We start from the raw sequence: 21,177 nt of genomic DNA on the forward strand, positions 1-21,177 counted from the left end.
GATATCCCCCCTGAACCGCCTCCATGGTTGGCCGGACATCCTCATGTGTCAGCTGACCACATTGCTGGATTCAGCACTAAAACAATGAACGATTACAAAACAATTAGCAGAATTGTCATCATACGTGTGTCCAAGAACTGTTTTATTGTAAAGGCCATTGTAAGTAGGCACTGGATCTGATTTAGCAAATTAGAGAAGGCACTAATATACCTATTGTGTTTATTAATGGAAATGATTTATGAACACACACATGCCACCTACAACCAAGCTTAACTGCACCCACCCAGAAGATACAGCATACAGTAACTGGCTATGCACAAGGCTTTAATGTAAACCACTAAAGAATTTACCAGCTATAAAAGCTATACACAATTACCCTTCTTCTCACTAAAAGTGAAAAAAACCATGAAAGCGCAATAACCATAAAAAGTGCAAAAAAACGACATTTTTTTGCATTCAGAGCATGCTCAAAATAATTAGTGACCCATATATGTACATAGCACAAAAGTGCTGCTTCATCACATTTCTGGATGCGGCTATTTCCTTCTATTATGCACGTGTTTTTAAACGCCATTGTTTCCAATTTGGAAACGAGAGCCGGAGAAAAGGGAAAAGTGGCCATCTTCACACTGTCATTAGAGACATCTGCTTCAGGAAAAACACGGGATGCTTCTGTGAGCTCAGAGGTGTGGGAAAGCAATTTAGAATACTCGGAAAATAAACCACTTCCTCACTTCATTTGAAAACTTAAAGGTGCTCGACACATTTGAAAAGACTTTCTGGAACTGTTGACCGAGGATGTGAAAATCGTGTGATTCGTGAACTTTCAAGACAAAGTTTAGTATTTCTAGGTTACCGAAATGAATAGGCTACTGGTAAATGTTTTGGAACTGCACTCCACGTACATTGGTTCTCCAGTGTGAGCACTAAATTTTCGTTAGGACACGAGGCTCAGGCAAGCACTCAGCTCTGTCAGCATCGGCCTGAGAGCCAGCTCTCAGGGCCAAAACCTCCACAAGCTGCCCCCGTACATAACCCCAGTGCACATCTGACCTGCAGAAATGAAAGGATGGGCAGACCAGTCACAGAGAGTACAGATAACAGGACTGGGTCCCTGAAACGATCTGTCTAATCATCACATTTCAGCATTTACGGCACAGTACACACCAGTTAAAAATAATATTCCTGAAACAAGAGGAATAGTCCTGCGAGGAAACATACTGCATAGATCATGCTGACAAAACAAAGACGTGAATAAAAATGAGTTTGTGTTCTTTGACAGGTCCATTTCCTGGACTATTCCCGTAAATCAGCGACGGTAAGCCTCTTTACATCATATTTCATTCCATTCCTCAGTCATGTAAGGTTCATAAATACATATTTCTTTTCAAATTTCTAAATTTCATATGCACGTATATTTAAAATCAAGAATACCATGGGCTAAACTTTTGATCTTGTAAAAATAAAGAATGAAAACTTAGTTTATAGGGTGTCTTTGTTTAGAACAAATCTTCATATAAACCAATTCTTAAGAACAATACATTTTTTCCCACAAATGCAACTTTACGGCTTAGTCATGTTTTCAGTTTTGCACCAACTTTATTAGTTGCTGAGTTGACATTTACAGTACATGGATGAAAAAACTCCACGACAAGAAATGGACATACAAGATTTCTGCATGACACCCAGCGATATATTGTAAAATAACTGCAATTACAATTATACACATAAATTCACCACTGCACTTCTAGAATTCCCATTTGTACTGGTAGAGAACTGATTTAAAAGTGACACTCCAAGATTTATGCCAATCAGAAAAGGACAGTCCAGTAGATTTTGTGCACCAGCCAAGAAAGACCAAGACCAAGAAACCACTGCTTTCAGTTCTTGATATTCATGTAATCTGTATTCTGAAAATGACCAATAATCTCACGGGTGTTTCCACATTGGCTGGCTGGTTTTTCTTAAGAATCGGGGTGGTGGCCTCAGCAAATCTTTCCCTGGAAGAGCCTCATGTGCCTATAATTATTTTATTGACTTTGCATTTCTTCATATTTAGAATAATTTTGCAGCCATTTCTGTTTCTGGTATACGAGACATAAAATAGACATAAAAGCTATCACTTCTTTAAAATTTTTGTCTTCTTATATGATTATAACCTGATATATGCCAAGAAGGAGAAAATTCCAAAATATGTAAAGTCTATTTACTTTTTAAAGTCATTTAAATTAAGTACTTGGTTTTGTGTAGGGAAAACACAAGCTTTTTCAGCTTTTAAATGAGACACAGCACTGCTGGTGTGAAGACCATGAAATATCCAGACGTTTCCTGCAGCAGCAAAATCAGGCAACCTGGTAAGAGAGGTTGGTGGACATGTGTCTGTTACGTCTCCCCGACTTCCCTAGCTGCCTGCAGTCTCACCAGCAAAGAGGAAAAACAGGAAGTGGTAAGGTCAGCGCCAACAATACTGCAAGCTGGTCACTCCATCTACCATAGAAAAAGTTTTTTTTCCCACCCGTTTTCAGTTCTGTTCAAAAGCCAAATCATTACTATAGCTTGTCCAATTATCCAATCTCTGCATTTCCATGTACAAAATGTGAGCAGAAGCGGTGTGCAAAGATATCATGACCTTTCTTTTACACCCTGACAGACAAGAGGACACCGAACGCCAGAGGCATGCCACATCAGCACAGACTGTACAGCCCCCGCACCGCCCGCCGCCTGCCCTGTGCCCGAGATAACAAAGACTGCTTTCGCTTCTCTGTTCTAGAACATTCCTGTGTGCAGATCAGGCTTTATTTATCAACAGTAAAAAAAACAGGCATTTTAAATTCCTTATTAATTCAGCCATTATCATGGATACATCATCTTCAGAACGACAGACCTAAAATATAACCACCTAACCAACTCCTTTGTGTAAACACATGAAAAGTTGCTTTCCATTGGTAGTTTTAATACATTTAAGAATAAACCTGTAGAGGTGAGCTGAAAAGTTCCTTGGTAACATAAAATACAAAGCAAAAGTTCTGATGACAACATTTTCAAACACAGATGTTTTTCCTTAAAAAAACAAAATTTAACATAAAAAATAAGGGTTGAGACACCAACCTTCCTTGAGTCAAAATATAGATAAGTGTACTTCATTCAGACTAAAATAATGCTGGTCTACAGAAATACAATGTAACACACAGACAAAACATGCCCTCTTGTAATCATTTACATATTGCAGATTGTACACAGCAGCGATATATTACGTAGATATGAAGCAGCAAGCTATCAAGAAGCCAAAGACAGCAATAAATATCAAACTCTTGTGGATTCTTTGTTTAAAAAAAAAAAAAGAAAAAGAAAAAAAAATCCCAGGATGCACTGTGAGGAAATGTCACATAAAAAATTTGGAAGTCTAGTGAAAAACTTTTGTTTGCTTTGCTGTACTGTGTGCCGTCTGTGTGCTCTGTGGGCGGTCCCTCAGCCTGTCAGCTCCACAGGCAGCTCTCTGCTGCACAGCGCCTCCCACTGGCGAGCCAGCAGCGATATCAGCCGCTCCCTGCAGTCCGCCCCGGGGACGAAGACACACCACTGCACCTCGCCCTGGTCCCCGCCCCCGCCGGGCCCGCCCCGCGCCCTCTCTGCCCCGCCCCGCTCGTCCGCAAAGTGGTCCATGGTCAGGTGGCACAGGAGGTCCGGGCCGGGCACGTCGTCGAACACGAGCGTGAGCGCCTGCGGGTACGTCTGGTATCCCATCAGCACCCGGTCCAGGTCGCGGATGCGCCGGGCGTCCGTCAGGCGGTACTTGTCCCTCTGAGGCGGCTCTTTGGCAAAGGTGGGCAGCGGGTAGCTGATGTAGTCCTCCTCCAGGAGGAAGATGTCGGAGCTGGTGAGGATGAGGGTCCTGGGCTGCAGGAGCTGCTGGGTTTCCTTGGCGACCAGCCCCAGGTCACTCTGCACTTGGAAGGCCAGGACATAGAACAGGATGTTGCAGGATAGGGAGTGACCCGGCGCCCCCTTTCTCTCAGCCACGATGAAGGTCAGGTCCCCGATCTCCTCCTCGCTGGGGTACACAAACTTCACCTTGCTGGAATGGACCAGCTCGTAGTTCTCCATTTTACCTGCAGCAAATGAGAAACCCAATTTTCTCTCTATAATTCGTAACGAACAGTTATGCTCACGATGCAGCACATATCGTCACCCTTGCTGTCGACAAGCACATGCTCTCCTCTGAAGTATGCAACGTCAGCTGTCACTATTTATGACACTGAGGTCTGGCTCACACAGATGCACGCAAGTTCATCTGGGACCTCAATTGTCTGGGGATCGGCTAGTTAGCAAAAAGTCAGTAAGCAATTCAGTTAGCGACCGTGGGGCCCATTCATGCATTAGAACCGTGCCTTATCAGGGTGAGCCACCCAGCAGCCCCAAAAAAGCGCATTTTTAACCCCTTTTACATTACAAACTTGAAAGGCAGCATCAATACTGAAATAAACAAATGCATAGGAATCCTGCAGATTACTGGCAATTTTAACAAAAAAATTAAAAAATCTAAATAATGCATTCACAAGTACAATTTGGGTAGTAACATTATCAAAATTCCCAGGGATCTTTCAAAAATTTTACTTAAAGAATTAAAGTATTTCAAATGCGTACTTGGCCCAGGCGTACATGTTAAGCACTAGCAAGGCAGCACAGCAGTAGAATATCAAAATAAACTTGCATGCATGCATATACACTCAGAATAATGATTCAAGGCATTTACTGGAATTAAGCAAGCACAAAAGTTATGTTTTCAAATTAATTACAATGAACATAAATCTGCTAATTCTCAAACGAAATGAAGTCAATCAGTTAAAAAGTATGAGAATGGTTTATATATGGCTAATTCTGAAAATAACCAATGAAATTAGTTAAAATCTGTGAAAATGGTTCACAGACTGATTATTTATAGTGACTGTAGAAATATTATTTACGTATATAAAACACATTGGATTTACTTATAATGATTACATAAATCTGGTTAGTATTTATTTCATTACATAAATTTGCATCACATGAAGTGTATCATTTGGCTTACTTAAAAACGACAATATAAATTAATGGAAATTTCATATACATTTAAAATGTATAAATGGTAAATATCAGGCCTAATATTCCTTTGAGTGTACAAAAGGGTTCCAGCGGATGCTGTGCACATGCCTGTGCTCTTGTTGCCAAACTGGGAGTAGAAATCTGGCTCGGAGGGCTCTGGGGAGGGCAGTTTTTCCAGTAAAGATAACACAGTCATCAGCTGCTGCAGGAAATGGTGTGTTCCGTAACTGTCGCGGGTCAGACATGAGATGATATGATCTGCTGACGGACCTGAAAACACAGAGCAGGTGTGCCCAAAAAAATAAAAATGTAATGATGTTTCAGAAGTTTTTAATCTCATTAACTCCTGAGGGCTATCATTCGTTGAAGCATAAAAATGAATTGTACATAAAATGTTTTTTTAAATACAACATACATTATGTATTCATTTATTTTTTATACATTATCATGAACTGAGCAAACAGGCCATTAGAAATACCACTTCTGTACAACTTCCCCAATTATTCGACACAGTGGGTAACATTCAGTCCAAAGACATACAACACACTGTAGCACTGGCCTGCCCCTCAGCCAAACAGCAAATGATCACTAACGGGAAGGAGTGCTGGCTTATGGAGGGAGCGGCTGCTTTCCACAGCACTGAGAGAAGACCCAACAGACTTTGGGACATCGTTAAGGCATATCTCAATACAAGCAATGACATTTCTTTGTGTATGGTTATATAATTGTGTAGGGGGCCTGTCAGTCACATGCTCTGCTCCTCCTCTTCCCCATAACAGTAAAAAACGTCTGGGCGACTCACCAACCACTCTGAAGTACTGGTCGAACAGCCCAACGTTCACACTCTGCAGATCATTCAGTTTCATGGCGAAACAGTAGGAAATGATGAAGTCTGTCTCCTCGTAATTTGAAGGATTCCAGTTCCACAGCACTGTACGGAAACACAGAAGCACCACACTGTAGGTCATGAACCAACCTTGGACAAGGAGGTAAAGAGATTTCTGTATTCCACAGCTGGTGCTTGTCTTACACGCTTGATCGCTGAGCGTGGACGCGGTGTCGTCCAGGATGAAGTAAATGGCTTTGGTGGAGAGCATGATACAGGCCGTCATCTCAACTTCAGGAGATTTGTAAAACAGCACAGAGGACCAGAGGATGTGTTTCAGCTCCTCGTTCTCCACCTGCAGTTTGCACAGTCTGAGTCAATGCCATTTCCCCACTCTCCTCCATTTCACCTCCACAAGCTCCACAAGCACTGGCATGGCACACACAAAACATGGCCAGTAGCCGGCCAGTAGGGCAGCAGTGTAGTATAATGGGTAAGGAGCTGGTCAATGTAAATGCTAAAAAAAAGATCTGTGCAAGTTGCTCAGGATAAGAGCATCTGCGAAATGTGATGTAATATAAAGTAGCCCTGTTTTCAGTAATTTCATAAAAAGTCATAACTGACCAAAATCCTCAATAGCTCTCCAGTACTGCTACATTGTTAAACATAAACCCAATGCTTTGAGTAGTCTCAACTTGAAATGGAATAAAAAATAGAGAAATTAAAAGTTAAAGACCAGTGAATACTTCAACAGATTGTCAGATTCCTCAAACCATTTGGCTAAACTGAGCTCTTACTCAGTTTTACAATGACTGCTCTATGCATACCTGCTCTCTGTAAGCCTATCTGCGTGCGCTTGGTCAGTCTCCCTGACTAAGATGGCCAGCTAAAGGCTTTGATGTTACTGTAAACCCAAAGGCCGCCCCCTGTGTGACTGTCTGGAGCGTGTTTTCCAGACTACCTCAGCGATGTTGCTGTAGAAAAACTCCACCAGGTCGCTCCCCCTCAGGCCAGAAAGGAAGTGCAGGGAGGGAGAGACAGACAGGTGAGACGGACACTGGTTCTCGTCGGACAGCTTCTGGATGAGGGGATCGGCTGGGTACAGCAAGGACAGGGTTAAATGAGGCCTCTGCAGTCCCTGAGGAACGCTTCAAAGAGGAAGAAGAAAGGGGAGGAGGAGGAGGAGAAAAGGAGGGTCATTCTATTTGGTGGAATTTGCAATTGAAAGTATCAGCTTATATGCAAGGCCTCACCCTTCAAATCAATGAAGAAATATTCTGAAGCGCGTCATTTTAAAAGGTCAGGCATTATTACTGTATTTTTTAATTACAGTTTACAGTAGTGGAAATGTACAAGCCAGTGACCTAGTTTGTTAGCACTGCAAGGCGTGACATTAAGTGAAATCAAGCTATTGAGTTGGAATGAAGTTTGATTCACTTCACTTATTGTAAAGGTCTTTTTTAATTGGCTAAGTTCCCCAGACTTTTCAAGGACAGTGGGATATAAGTTGTATTACTTTTTCCATGACTTTTTCTTTTTCAAAGACAATGGGGAACCCATTATTGATATATTTTTTCCCTTTACTTTCTGGAGCTGCCCTTGAATGAAGCAGGAAACAAAGTGTAACCTAAGATTTCAGGCCATCAAAACGTGGAAACATTGACAAAAGACTCTGTGAACAGTCGAACTCCAAAAACAAAACATTTGTGGAAAATGCTGAGCTCAGGTTCCTGTACCTGCTCAACGGCTCCCTCTGGGTAACTTTGGAGGGGGTCGGGTGGCTGTTTGTCTTCCTATGACAGGGGCCCGCCTGCGGGAAGGCGACGGTCTTTATGTCCCTCAGGCTGGAGCGGAGCTGGCCCAGGAGCCTCAGGAACAGGAACTTGTCGTGAGGGAGAGGGAAGACGGCCGTGACGAACTCATGGCCCGCCATGAGCTCCAGGACGTGGCCGTCGCGGAACCAGTGGCCCGGCAGCGAGGCGGCGCCAGGGCAGCCCCGTTTGGGCCTCAGGAGCACGGCCGCCAGCGGGATGCGGGTCAGCCTGGCGCCGGGCCGCGCCCGCGGGTCCTCCGGAGGCTCCCTGGCCAGCGCGGCGAAGTCCAGGTTTAAGACGCAGAGGTGGCGCAGTGTGAGGAACAGGAAGCAGGGGAGGCAGCGGGGCCTGCTCTTCTCCGTCTCGGCGGCGCATACGTGCGACAGGATGTCCGAGCGCGGGGAGCCCTTGTGCGTTCGGAGGCCGTCTGGGGCATGCTGGGTAATGGAGTCCATCATGGCAGGGTCTAGGAGGTGGGCGGAAAAGGCCCCTTTTACCATGCAGTCGCTCTCCTCATCAGTACTGAACTCCCAGGAGGGCAGCAGCTGCCTGAGGAGCTGCTGGGGCGTGGCCGGCCAGCCCGCCGGGGGAGGGGAGGGGTCCGGCGAGGCCGCGGAGAGAGAGGAGCGCATTTCGCTCAAACTCTGGGAGTCTGAGAGGAAATACCACCGCGTCTCGCTGGACCTCACCTTCAGCGAGAGGCACATCTCCGGAACGTCGAAGCGGACGTCCTCCACCTCCGCGTACGGCGCGAGCACTTCGCTCTCCAGGCTCCCCGCCAGGTCCTGGGCGCTTCTGGGCAGCTCTCCGTCTGGAACGCGGTAGGCCGCCAGCAGGCTGTCTGTCAGAGCCACGCAGACTGGCACCTGCGCCACGCCCTTCCCCACCCGGATGCAGTGCGCCCAGATCACCCTGGCGACGCGGATGACCTCCACCCCGCCGTCGGCGTCCTCCGGGGCTTCCGGCGGGCCGTCCGAGGAGGCGGAGCAGACGGAGCCCTCCTCGCCCTGACTGAGGCCCATCTCAAAGTAGCCGTCCCCCGAGCTCTGGCTGCCCCGTTCCTCCTTCCCCCCGTCGCGGTGTGCCTGCTCCCGCTGCGGGGGACCCTTCCCCTCCTCCTCCGATGCCGTCCTGCCCACCAGGGCTGCCAGCTGCGCCAGGAAGTCCAGGTTGCCCGTGGTGTAGGCCGCCAGGGAGAAGGGCAGCACGGGGGTGACCCCAGAGTCTGCCCACGCACCTCGGTCCTCTGCACAGCAACAGCAGCTACAGCACAGGAACACAAATCAGCCCTGCCACCAGCTAGCCTAAGCTAGCACAGACAGAGGAGAGTCCTTCACATGAAATGGGGGGGACTATGTATAAAAAGTGCTGTAATACATGGTGAAACTAAAATCTATAAAAAAATACCCTTTATTAATAGCTGAGAATCTGCACTTTAACCACATGTGAATTGTTTGATTGCAAATTGTGGAGTACAGAGCCAAATCAAGAAAACAAATATATCTTTGTCCCAAACATTATGGACCTCACTGTATCCATCAAATGTAGCATCAAGAATTCAAGTCTGGTTCCCAAGGAAACTAGCAGTCCCTAGAGTTAAATTAACCATATTTTAATTTTTCATGGGACCTCACAAGCTTGCTATGTTCTGGAGGGAAACTCACACACACTCCCATACCTCATCTGCTGCTGATCACTGCTGATTTTCCGGGACAAACAGGAAGCAAGTGGTTGTGTCTGAATCTGAAACAAAAGGATCTATCGTCTAAAATCAACCAAAACATAAAATAATCAATAAGCTGTTATATACGAATTAGTGGTTCATCAGCAGTATTGTCTGCAGTTAGTTCAGTTGTAGTTTTTATATTTTTGCAAAATCACGTGAGTTATTAATTACACATCTGCAAAGAAATCATTTTACTTAAATTGCTTAATTGAATACCTGTAAAGCTTCCTCACAAGAAGCATTTTGTAAATTGTAGCATCTCTGGGTAATTGCAGAATCCACAGGAGTCAGTAATTTACTGGTAACTAAGGCTTCTTCTGTACATATTAATTCTGAAAGGAAAAAAAAAAATATATATATATATAACTTAATCCTGCAAGTCCAAAAGCAGTAATACAATCGCTTCTCCGGACTTACTAACACATTTTCATCACACTGTAGGCATATCAGAACCAAGCAAAATCAATGGGGCTAAAATCAGATGAGCATAATATAATGAAATTAATTTATGGGCTGGTTTCCCAGACATAGATAAAGCCAAGTCTTAAAAAAAAAACTTTCTTCAAAAGAGATCTTCAGAGAATTTTTCTTTCAGTCTAGGACTAGTCTTAATCCATGTCTGGGAAACCAAGCCCTAAAAGATCAGCAATTTCAGTTAATGCCTTGCGGTTTGTGCATTTATATTAGTTTCAAAATATGTCTCTATTGCTTAGCAAGACACACTCTTAATCACCAATCAATCAAGCTAGTAGCACAGAAAAGAAATCACCTCTTCCATATGGTCACAATACTGAACAATAGTGTTTTATCCTGCTCCATAACAATGGCTATGATTTTCACATGTCAAAACGCAGTAGGGGATACGGAATAGCACAGACCATAACGTAACGACTCATACCCACATACGAAACCCCTCTAAAGATGGGGGATTCGTATATTAGACTTTTGGTTCTGTGATCACCGTTTTCCACCATCTGAATACAGAAAAAAATTCACAAGGAGGACGGACTGTCCATTTTCCTTTTAGAAATACAGAAAATAGTAAATACTTAATAAAGCTTATTTACATGTGACTTTTTATCGAGAACTGAAAGTAGTCCAAATATTTAAGGTTATTTTCAGGAGGACATTTTCAACTGAACCAAATTAAAATGAACAGAAACCACTGGAAAAGATGACTGTGGTTTGAAAAGGGAACAGAGTATGTTTTGTCAACAGAAAAAGAGGCCTCATGCAAGGAACAAGTTCCATTTTAAAAGGATAGTTCATGTTCTGGAGTTTCTTTACAGCGATGTTACATTTCCAGAGGCTGTACATATGAAGACATTGATTTTACAGCATTTGTTCACAATTAATATACACACAAATATCCATTTTAATATTGAGCCAGAACTTCTTTCAGGTGTCAATGAGGCATGAGCCAGAGGAAATGGGTCCAACTGGAAATAAGTCAGTTTTATAATCACGTAAGACACACACGTACAGCCTCTGGAGGCACAGCATCCCTGTACAAGCTGCTTTGGGGTTACCTGAAATGTTTTCTTGGTTTTAATCCACATACTCACAAATGTTTCTATACCAGCTATTTTAAAAAGTCTATAGGACACCAGAAACTTCTGTGTGTATTTAACATATCCTTCTCACAAGAGTGCCCTGTTAATTTCACAACATTGGCGCCCCCTATCACAATGTCTTGATTCTTCTTCACAGGGTGCTACTGTACTGCATTCACCGGCACTGCATGGAGGCGGAAAGTTAGGACAATTCCAAGGGCCCGAACTAACAGGGGCCCTCAAAAAATATTGGAACATAGGATTTTCTGGGGTGGTGGGGCCTGATGTGAGATCTTTTCATGGGCCCAATTTCCCTATGGGTGCCCCCAGACTGCATTTACAGGTCACACATTGTAATATAATTATTAAGGCTGGAATTAAGTTCACGTCGAAGATGGTTCACAGAAGCTCTGTCTAGCATTTAAAGACATACTATGTAGGATTTTTACCTTGTAAATATTATAAAAATGACCATGTTCAGTCATATCTACAATGCACTGGCAGTCTTCACACACATTTTCCAAATCCATGCTCCTCTGCCTGTATTTCTTCTTCTAAAATGTGTTCGGGACGTTTCTGGGCATGACGCTCTTTTCTGTGCGGGGAGGGGAAAGGGGGAAGGTGTGGCTACAGAGCCCGTTAGCTAGCAACTGCAATGGTGGAGGTAAAGAAGCACAAGTACAGCGAAGCAGAACGACAAGCCGACAGGGCTTGTTCAAACCAGAGTCAACTGTGGAATTGCTGTTCCTCAATGGCGACAGCCTAAGTTGACTAAAGGGTTGAAAAGCAACGCGGAATTGGCGTGTTTTCTGTTGGACCTTGGCTGAAGTCGGGTACTCGAGGTGAGTGGGCGGAGTTGAAGATAGAGGAGGAGACTTTTTTGATTATAAACAAAGGACCACAGCAAGGCTACAAAATCCTTTATAGTATGCCTTTAAATGGTTAACTGTGGACATACTGCATGTATACGAGTTTCATACAAGTCCGTGCTTATTTCTTTAACACACATGATTCCAAATGATGAGTGACAGACAGGTCTTGAAGAAGAGTGCTTGTATCTACTACCCTGCCCTTAGAATAAAAAAACAAAAGACTTAATAACAGTTTGTGTGTTTAAATATAAAATATGTCCTTAACAATTAACTTTTTGTCCTTAACTTTGGCAAATAAATGTTATTATAAGTGTTATTTTATTTTGGTGCTAAACCTAAATGTAGCACTTGCACCTATTTGAAAAGAAAACAATTAAAGTTGCAATTAATCATGACTCCTTATTTAGGACAAACTATATTTGAATTATTATTTATGAAAGTGTCAGAAAGGGAGCATTCTTGGGAACCACCACAAAGGCAGCCTGAAAGACGGGAGGAAAGAGCTGGAAAGCACTGGTTAGGAAGCGTGTGGGCTGCTTCCACACTTGAATCAGGGCAAAGCAGGCACAGGGGCCTCACTGCAGTCTGAGAGTGACCTCTGGACTTGCAACCTACACGTCCTCCGGGGGGAAAACAGGGCATGAGACACACACGGTGCATTTGAGGGGATGAATGCTGCAGAGCACAACCGCGAGGAGAACAAAAGGTTTGGTTGCTACGGAGATTTCTTTGGGATTGATAGGCAATGGCTCCGCCCCTGCCTCTCAAATAGTCTTCTGCGGGCAGGGCACTGCAGAGATCCCAGACTGAAGGGGCAAGAGAGGCCACAAGAGAGGGTTGAGCAGTGGGCCAGACAACAGTCATCCCCCCGTTAGCAGCACCCAGCTTGTGAGAGCAGCACAGTGAAAGCAAGCCCCACCCACAGCCCTGCCCATCAGCCTGATACATACATGATTACCTTGGCTGGAGCTGGGTGGGTGGGACAGAGGGGGAGAAGAGGGCGGAGCAGCGAGAGAGGAGGAGGGTGAGTGGGATCCACCACCTGAGAGCCTGGAGTCCGTACAGATCTGACAAAGAGATTGTTAAGACTTTTCTTTAGGGGGGAAAAATTGCTTAAACCAACTACAAGGGGGAAAACAACACTTTAAAGTAACTAAGCGCTTCGTACACATATACTTTAAAAAAAGAATAATTAATCTTCTTTTAATCATTAATAATTTATTCATTCATTTGACAAGTTCCATTTCACTGCATTTAACTGCAGAAAAGAACCAAAAAAAGAGAAAAGGCTTAGCTCACAGCCCTGGCCTGGACATCAAAACTGAAGAAAAATGAGTAAGCCATTCACAGGCAACGGGAGCTGTGAACCCACTTATCTCCACAAGGTGTCATTAGTGGACCTCTGGATTTGCCTTCATATGTATTCAAGTGTAATATACGCAGATAATATCTGCATTAGCCCACAGCACACTAGCGCACGCTTTGTGAAGTGAAGCTTTGCATAATAGCGCACAGACGCGGTGACCCGAATCTGGACGTCTGCGAGGAGCTCCTCCCGGTGCCGTCCAACGCAGCCCCAGACTGACACGCGCGCGTCTCTGTTCCCGCGTGCCCACGTCTGCAGAGCAGACGCTGCGCGAGCTGAAATGGCGTCTGCAGGGGAGCGGTGAGCAGCGCGGCGTCGGCGCCAGCGCGTAAATCTGCGCCCCCCCCCCCCGCGGCCGTACCCGAGCAGCGCTTCAAAGTCGAAACACAGCCCGCGTCCTCATCTTAGGGGCCGAGTGTGCAGGGAAACACAGAGCAGCTGGAAAACCACCCCGCTGTGCTACGGGTTCATTACTGCAGGCCTTCTGATCGCTGCACTGCACATGTAGACAGCATAAACACCTACACTCCCCCATTTTGCCTTATTCTCAAATCTCATATTCAACTAAGGGGGTCTTCTGATGCTGAAACTACAGCAGTTATACTGGCAGAAGGGGGGAAATTCAGTGTCATTCTATAGCATCTTAACAAAAAAATCTGAAAGGGCCAAGTTTGATCAGGAATTCCTAATGAAATTCTGTTAGTGCTACTGATACTACTGAAGCAGTGTTTTCAGGGAGGACTGGATATAAAAAGTGACAATCATACATAAAACTGGACTGGCCGCTCTCAATACTGCAGCCACAGTTTTGAAGTGTGATACATTATGTTCTCTTACCTGCAGATACTTTGACCGGAAGTAATGGAACGGTGGAATAAACTAAAAAAAAAAAAAAACTCAAACAACAAGAAACTGCAACTAAATTTACCCACTTCATTTCTACACCAGAATTAATAACGGAGGGGTGCCAATTTGCCACACACCTTCTTCTCACTGTTTGCCATTCGGTCCTTCGCTTCTTTGGCTTTCTGTATGGCTTTCAGTACCTCCACCGTGTCCAGCTCCTTTTCGGTCGTGGCAGTGCCGTCTAGGCAGACCTGAAACACACCATATGAAAGGTTTCGCCTCCTGCGGAGCTGAACTTCATTTTAACAGGGCGGGGCAGTGCCAACCAAAGGGCCTACCTCTGAAGCCCGGTCCCAGAACTGCGCCAGAACCTTCGTTCGGTAATCCGGGATGATGCTCAGGGGGTTCTTGATGAGGGACAGCTTTTCCAAACACGGCAACATCCCGATCGGTTTAATCTCTTCAAACTGGGGGCAAAAAGGGAAACTGCACTGAGAGAATCGGAGACAGTCCTTCATACCATGACCATATACATCTTAAAACTGACTCAATTACATGTTTTCGAAGGTGTTTCCTCTCTTCAAGAAGGCAACAGTGACCCTTCAATTAAATGATCAACACTGGTCATTTCTGTTTACAATTCAATTGCAAATGTTAATTATATAACCAATGGAATTGGCTGAACAATCACCAACACCTATCATCTGGGGTGCGCCCATTATGGTGGAATATATTAAAAGAACATTCTTCATTTCACTTTTGAGAAAGGGAAATCATTAAAAATGTTGAAGATTTTAACCCATCCAGTTTTTTAAGATGGAATCAATCTACAAGAAAAGTTATTTATAGGGATTGTAAATATATATCTGCTGCTGTGAACAAAAGCCAAGCATCACCCCCTGAATTTAACACCTAACTTCATTCGTTCTGTTAAAGATATGACACTTCATCATGATGGTCGGAAACTCAATAAAAACAGAGGAAACACAGCTACCACAAAGCCACACAGCTACCATGGCGATGCTGACAAAGTTAGTCAGAACTCCTCCCCCTATCTGAGAAGGAGAAACAATACCTGTGACAGTTTGTTGTTGCTCAAGTCCAAATTCACAAGGGAGTAAAGTTTATTAAGACCAGAGAGACTTTCCAGCTGATTCCCAGCCAAGTTGAGAGTTTTGATGTTTCCAAGCTTTGTGTGAACTCCCTCCAGTACAGTGAGCTTATTGTAGGACAGATCCAAATGAATCAGATTATACAGATGCTGGAACGACAATCACCAACAGGATCAAACAATTGCCAACACAGAACTAGGTATTATACACGTCCTTCCATTATCTTTTGTTCTAGGCCTAAATTGTACATTTAAATGTAAAAAGGAATCCGCAATTGCTTTTCACTCAAAATATTCAGTGCTTCTTTCTTTGTCTGAATCAAAGACAACCAAATGCACTGCACTAACACCAAATGCAACCAAAGGTAAGCAAACACAAAGCTGTGGTCTGTGCCCTCAATGTTATTCTAAGGACATTTAGCTGGTTCTTCCATTTAGAGAAAGGCCAGTGAATGTGAAACAGTAAATATTTTTAAAACGTAGTAAACAAATACATTATTTTATGGAAATTCAAGTAAAGCATACATCATTACCTGCAAGTTTTCCACCCGAGAAAGTTCATTGTAACTTAGGTCTAGGAATTCTACCTTTGGTATTAATTTCTGAAGAAAAAAGTAAAGCAAGAAATAGCAAAGTCATTCAGAAATAGATTTTCATTAATTTATTTTACATGTTTTTCTTTTATTTTTTAACAAATTGAGACAGTGGTGCACCATTTACCCTGTATACTGCTGGAGCACTCCAAATAATACAATTATTTTAAAACAACAAAATGCGTTAAGCACTAGAAGAAAATACAGCTTACAAGACTGATGGAATAGCCGGCAGATCCACTTACCACTGACTCATCAATGCAGTTTATGTGATTGTGGCTCATATCCAGGGTAGTCAATGTCCCCCATGTTGGAATTATGGCAGTAACGGGGCAGTCAGTGGCCACTCCCTCTGCCTCCCATTGGGCAAACTCAGCAGATTCTGGAACCAGGATATCCTGCAAACGCAGCAGTGGGGTTAGCAGCGAACAGCAATAACTGAGTATTAGTAAGACTGTTTTGTGTCTTTCTCCCTCACACATCACAATTCACTGTTATTTACAATTTCCACATTTCAAGTTGAGTAAATACATAATAAGGTTTATACCTTCATTGATTCCGCAGAGTAATGAATGCTCATTGTAGCCAGAGTTGCTCTTAAAGAGGGAAGCCCTACGATTTGTTTAGAATCACACTGACTGATCTGCAATAATTAAAACATGTTATTTCAGCACATTTCAGAATAATCATTTGTCTACTGCCAGCAAGACAAAACATGCTGAAGTGGTTGCACAGGCTTTGTCACTACCTCAATCTGAAGGAGAGATTTGAAGACTGACAGGTCAAACGGGAGAAGGTGTTCCTGAATGTTGCTGGTGCCAACCACTCCCCTTGTGCCTGGAATCTAATGATTGAAAAACATGACACATTTTTTGCTTTTGTTTCAGCAAAAAATACATAAATAAAAATAAAAGACATGCATATGTGGATTTTAGAGTTGCAAGAGGCTAATTCCTGTGTAATCACCAAATAAAGATGCATATTTACTTTTTGCACATTTATAAACAGGAAAATATTTTATAAATTTGATATGAAGTATGTTGTTCCTAAATATAAGAGCTGGAGACCTTCACAATGTGTCTATTCTGTATGAATATTCATTTCCAAGTTTACTTATGATTGACTGCCTGTTTGATGGCTGCACTGCAGATTGGTTAAATGCAGGTGTCATGTTACTCAAAAAACATGGTCTACAAATTTACCAATGCAAAATCAGAGAGCAAGTGAAAGAATTTTGTTGCTTTCAGGATTTAAAACAAATTCTTACCTAATCTCAACTGAACAAATAGTATTTTATTTATTTGGTTCTTTGTAATGTAATGTGACTGTTGAAGAATACTTCTGCTGCAACTACTTCAAAATTATGAGTTGGATTGAAGGTTCAACTCACTAAAATGCATGTTTGATAAGAGAAGTAAACCCTTACCTTAAGATATTTCAGCCTGCAGGTGAAGTCCAGAATGTGTCCAAGGTCTGCCGTGGCATCTCCGTTAGCACAGGTGGGTTTGGCCAGTCTCAGCTGCTGGGTTACAGCATACAGCTGCAGCGGGCTCAGCAGGTACACCTCTCCCACAAGCAGCAGCTGCTCACCTGGAAACAAGGAGTTATACACAATGAGGCAAACACACATCTGAAAAACTTTAATCAAATAGAACTCCACCTGTAGAAAGTGCTAGCAGTTTAAACCGAGGTCCTGACTCACTCAGGACATTAAAGATCCCTTGGCACTTTTTGAAAGAACTGTAGTGTTTTATCCTAGTTGTCATGGTAAAATGTCTGCAAAAATTGATCGCTACATCAGGTCACCCAATCATCCCCTACATCTCACTGGCTACACAGTGCCTTGTGTTAAATACCCACTTTATTTTTGCAGGTCATCACTGCAGAGAACTTCATTACACTGCAAAGTGTTCTTCATTGACCTATCTGCCGAATTAAAAGGAAAATAAAATGACGAATTCCACAGACACTAGTCAAATTGGAAAATGCTCCTGCAGATCCCTAATAATTATCAATGAAATGTTAGTAATATGCATGAATTTTTTAGTGTTTAAAGTATTTCATATAAACTTTTTGACCCATCTCAGGGTCAAACTGTATTTGGTCAAGAGGTGGATTTTTTTTAACACCATACATATTAGAAAATTTTAAGCTATTTATTATCCCCTTACTCTCTATGTGTGCATAAGTGTTCGCCCCATCAAAAAATATTAAATAAAAAAATTCACTAGTTCATTATATATGTGTACAATAGTACTTGGTACAATATATACATATATAATGGCACTTATTGGTATATATGTATATATAATGGTACTTAATGGTACCTTTGTGAAACAGTTCCTCTGCCAGTGCAGCTGTGATCCCATTGATTTCCTGAAAAAGGGACAGAAAAAGTCATGCTTTTAAGATAACCAAATTTATCACAGGGCAAAAAACAGAAACTGCATTACACAAATCAAACATTCCTATCATTTATCTGGTTACTAAAGATCAAACACTGGCCCCCACTCCCCAAAAAAACAGTAAATAACCTTATGCAATGCACATTCTTGTGTGGCAATTAAAGAAAATAAGCAAAGCCACGGGAAAGACTTCCAGTCATTAAATATATTCATTCCTGTCACATGACTGTTCACCCCTACAGCAGTCATGTATTAACAGTGGCTCTCTGTAGTGATCCAAAGTCCAGCGTCTCTATGTGCTCAATGATAAAAGGTTAACATGTGGGATATCATTTCCACAGACATAGTAACATCTTTTTCTTTAATATTCTTTATTAAACAATGTCAAACTGAGGAATTAAAACAATTTCTTGTCAACAACTCTGCTGATGCAGCGATAAAGAACTAGACTAGAACAGATTAGTGTGATTAGGAAGATTGCACTTTTTAGATCCGTCGCATAGGATAAGATGAGCCGTTCTATTGATAAAACAACAGATGCCATTCATGAAAATGTGATGACCAATTTGCACACAGAGAAGGAAAAAAGGGCCATTTGAAAACCTCTATGAAAAAACAATACATACAAAGATATTTAGCAAACATGAAAATAAAAAGCGCACTTACATATAAATGAAAATGCAGAAAACAGGATAAGACTTTGGGAGCAGCCAAAGGGAATTTGACAAGGAGCGTTTGAAGGTAGACCTCTAGTTCCTTTTGTCGTTTCTCCACCAAGCTTTTGGAATTTTTCCCGATCATCTTCTTGGGTGGTAGCAGATTTTTGTCAATTTTCTTTTCTGTAGTGAGCTTTTTTTTTGCAGGGGGGGAAGAGGTTACATTTTTATTTAAGCAACACTATCAAGTGTCACATCAGTACCGAATACTTAACAGCAGCACATCCAACATCACTAATTATATTTGCTGCAATATAGTTTTTGTGATTACTCAACAGTTTATTTTTTCTATATGTATATGCAATTTGTCACATGAATTGTAAGCATTTTAAATAATATGTTTTATGAGGAGGTCCTACTAATATGACACCTGAAGGATTTCTAATCTCTGCTGCCCTTACCACTTTGGGGTGCTGTAAAACCTGTGATCACCAAAACCGTAAATGTGGCACATTCACCTTTTCATGGAGATCATGGAAATCACTGTAACGATGTTTTATTGTCCACTTGTGATCCCCAACTGTCACTTCAATGACGTAAACCTGAAGGTAGTTAAAGGGATTTAATGAACACATAAAAACGTGTCGCTACTTCTTTCAAATATGCAACGTTAGCTACAGTATTTATTATAGCTACACAACTAAGTTCCTTGGAAATATAATTCGTCTTAACTGTCAGAGATCCAGTTTAAAACAGTATGTAACAAACTACCGTAAACGACCTTAATGAATCGACAATGACTAGACTCGTCCGGATTTAGCCACCTGACAGCAACAAGTACAAATGTCATAAAAATCTCTGCTAAGCCAGCTGTTCATTTCGTGAGAGACAACTAGCCCCCTCACTCTCATAATGCAGGAGCTATCTCATTTGTCTTAACTTCTACTGACCCAACATTCAACCGTAACCTTACCGTTTGACAAATGACGGATGTAACTATTAGTATTACATTAGCGTATGCGTTAGCTACATCAAGATAACCTTCAGCTAGCCAACGTTGACTAATCTATAGCGATACTAATTTTCAGCGTTGCTATAATATCGTATACATCAAACTAAAACATAATATGGAGAAACATAATAACATACTACCATTAGAGTAATACTTCACATTAGTTCAAATAATTCCTTGTTCTAATGTATAAATAAAGGTAGAGCGTAACGACATTTGCTGCCGAAAAACAGAAGCAGAAAAATCACGGATCTACACATCATACTGGACATTATGACACAGCGTAAGCTACCTAGCTAACAATGTTAGTTATGTACCCTAAGTGCTAGCGAGATGATTATCTCGGTTATGTAGCGTTAACATCAGTTGTTAATAATCTTGCTAGCCCAAGGCAACTCTAAATCATATCTTAAAAGTCAGTTACATAGGTAAAGTTAACTAGCCATCCTATATAATTGTAACAAGTTTTAGAATACTGTTAGAGCTAGCTACGTCAGAGTGTTCAACTTACAAGCTAGCCTACCTAAATAAGTATTGTATCGACCAGCTAGCTATCTAAATGTTTAAAAATCAAATTACAAATTCCGTATATTAGCCCTGTCTTGGCCAGCTAGCGTTAGCTTCTAACTATCATAGCTAACAATATTAGCAAACATTAGCACCATTACTGTATTTGCGACCTACAGTGTAGTTCTCCACTAGCTCCGATCCGACGATGCGGATCTTCTTCTGTTCAGTGATGTCCTCAGGGAACAAAGCAGAATCCATTGTCGGTGCCAATTCTGAAACCCGTGTAAAACTAAACTGATGAATGTATTGTGTCGTTCGGATCCTCGGTCGACATCTCTTGTAGCCTATGTCGGGGAGCTTTTTTAGTTTCTTTTCTACTCCATCTTCATGATGTGTTTTCCTGCAGCAGTCTGATTCAAACTTGAAAAACTTTATTAACAGCATACGTCATAGCACACGAACAATGGAGTTCGGAACGAATCAGCAGTGGGGGAGAAACGGTCTGCGAAATGACAATCATGTGAACGTTTCATCCTGTCCACTGTTTGCCATCCGAGTTTTGCAAACGTTTTGAACATTTCCTTTCTCTGTTTTTCAGTTGCAAAACAGTAAAACGGAGGAGACTAATAAGAGGTGGGCAGGGGAAAGGCGGGGTCATGTCAATGTTCAAGTTGACAATTAAAACGAGACGAGTCACATCGCGGTTTGATCACACTCAGGAAGCATTGCCACTTCAGTCTTGTGATTACAAGCTGCGAATGTCATCTCAAAACAATAAAAATAAATTGTTTATTGCACGAAGACC

At 42.4% G+C, this 21,177-nt stretch overlaps 1 protein-coding gene across 4 annotated transcripts; it reads right to left on the reverse strand.

Annotated features, from left to right (window-relative positions):
- Positions 1-1,574: 1,574 nt before the first annotated feature.
- On the reverse strand, positions 1,575-20,973 carry nisch (nischarin). Of its 4 annotated transcripts, XM_064304089.1 has the most exons (21): positions 20,547-20,971; positions 19,369-19,452; positions 18,861-19,043; positions 18,117-18,165; positions 17,216-17,379; positions 16,538-16,633; positions 16,337-16,432; positions 16,035-16,187; positions 15,730-15,798; positions 15,161-15,346; positions 14,424-14,552; positions 14,223-14,336; positions 12,832-12,940; positions 9,665-9,780; positions 9,401-9,465; positions 7,645-8,985; positions 6,870-7,056; positions 6,113-6,263; positions 5,885-6,013; positions 5,191-5,352; positions 1,575-4,109 (listed from the first exon to the last, which is right to left on the reverse strand). In XM_064304089.1, exons 1-21 carry the CDS (start codon positions 20,814-20,816, stop codon positions 3,469-3,471), a joined length of 4,494 nt encoding a protein of 1,497 aa, XP_064160159.1. In that variant the 5' UTR covers positions 20,817-20,971; the 3' UTR covers positions 1,575-3,468. The 4 variants fall into 4 exon arrangements, 2 of the variants coding, with proteins under 2 accessions (XP_064160159.1, XP_064160160.1); XR_010324777.1 differs by lacking the exons at positions 1,575-4,109; positions 5,191-5,352; positions 5,885-6,013; ... (1 more) ...; positions 6,870-7,056; positions 7,645-8,985 and having other exon boundaries at positions 9,448-9,465; positions 12,824-12,940; XR_010324778.1 differs by lacking the exons at positions 1,575-4,109; positions 5,191-5,352; positions 5,885-6,013; ... (2 more) ...; positions 7,645-8,985; positions 12,832-12,940 and having other exon boundaries at positions 9,442-9,465; positions 20,547-20,970.
- Between the last annotated feature and the right edge of the window lie 204 nt (positions 20,974-21,177).

The sequence above is a fragment of the Anguilla rostrata genome, chromosome 13 (genome assembly GCF_018555375.3).
Source record: "Anguilla rostrata isolate EN2019 chromosome 13, ASM1855537v3, whole genome shotgun sequence".
Classification (NCBI taxonomy): domain Eukaryota; kingdom Metazoa; phylum Chordata; class Actinopteri; order Anguilliformes; family Anguillidae; genus Anguilla; species Anguilla rostrata.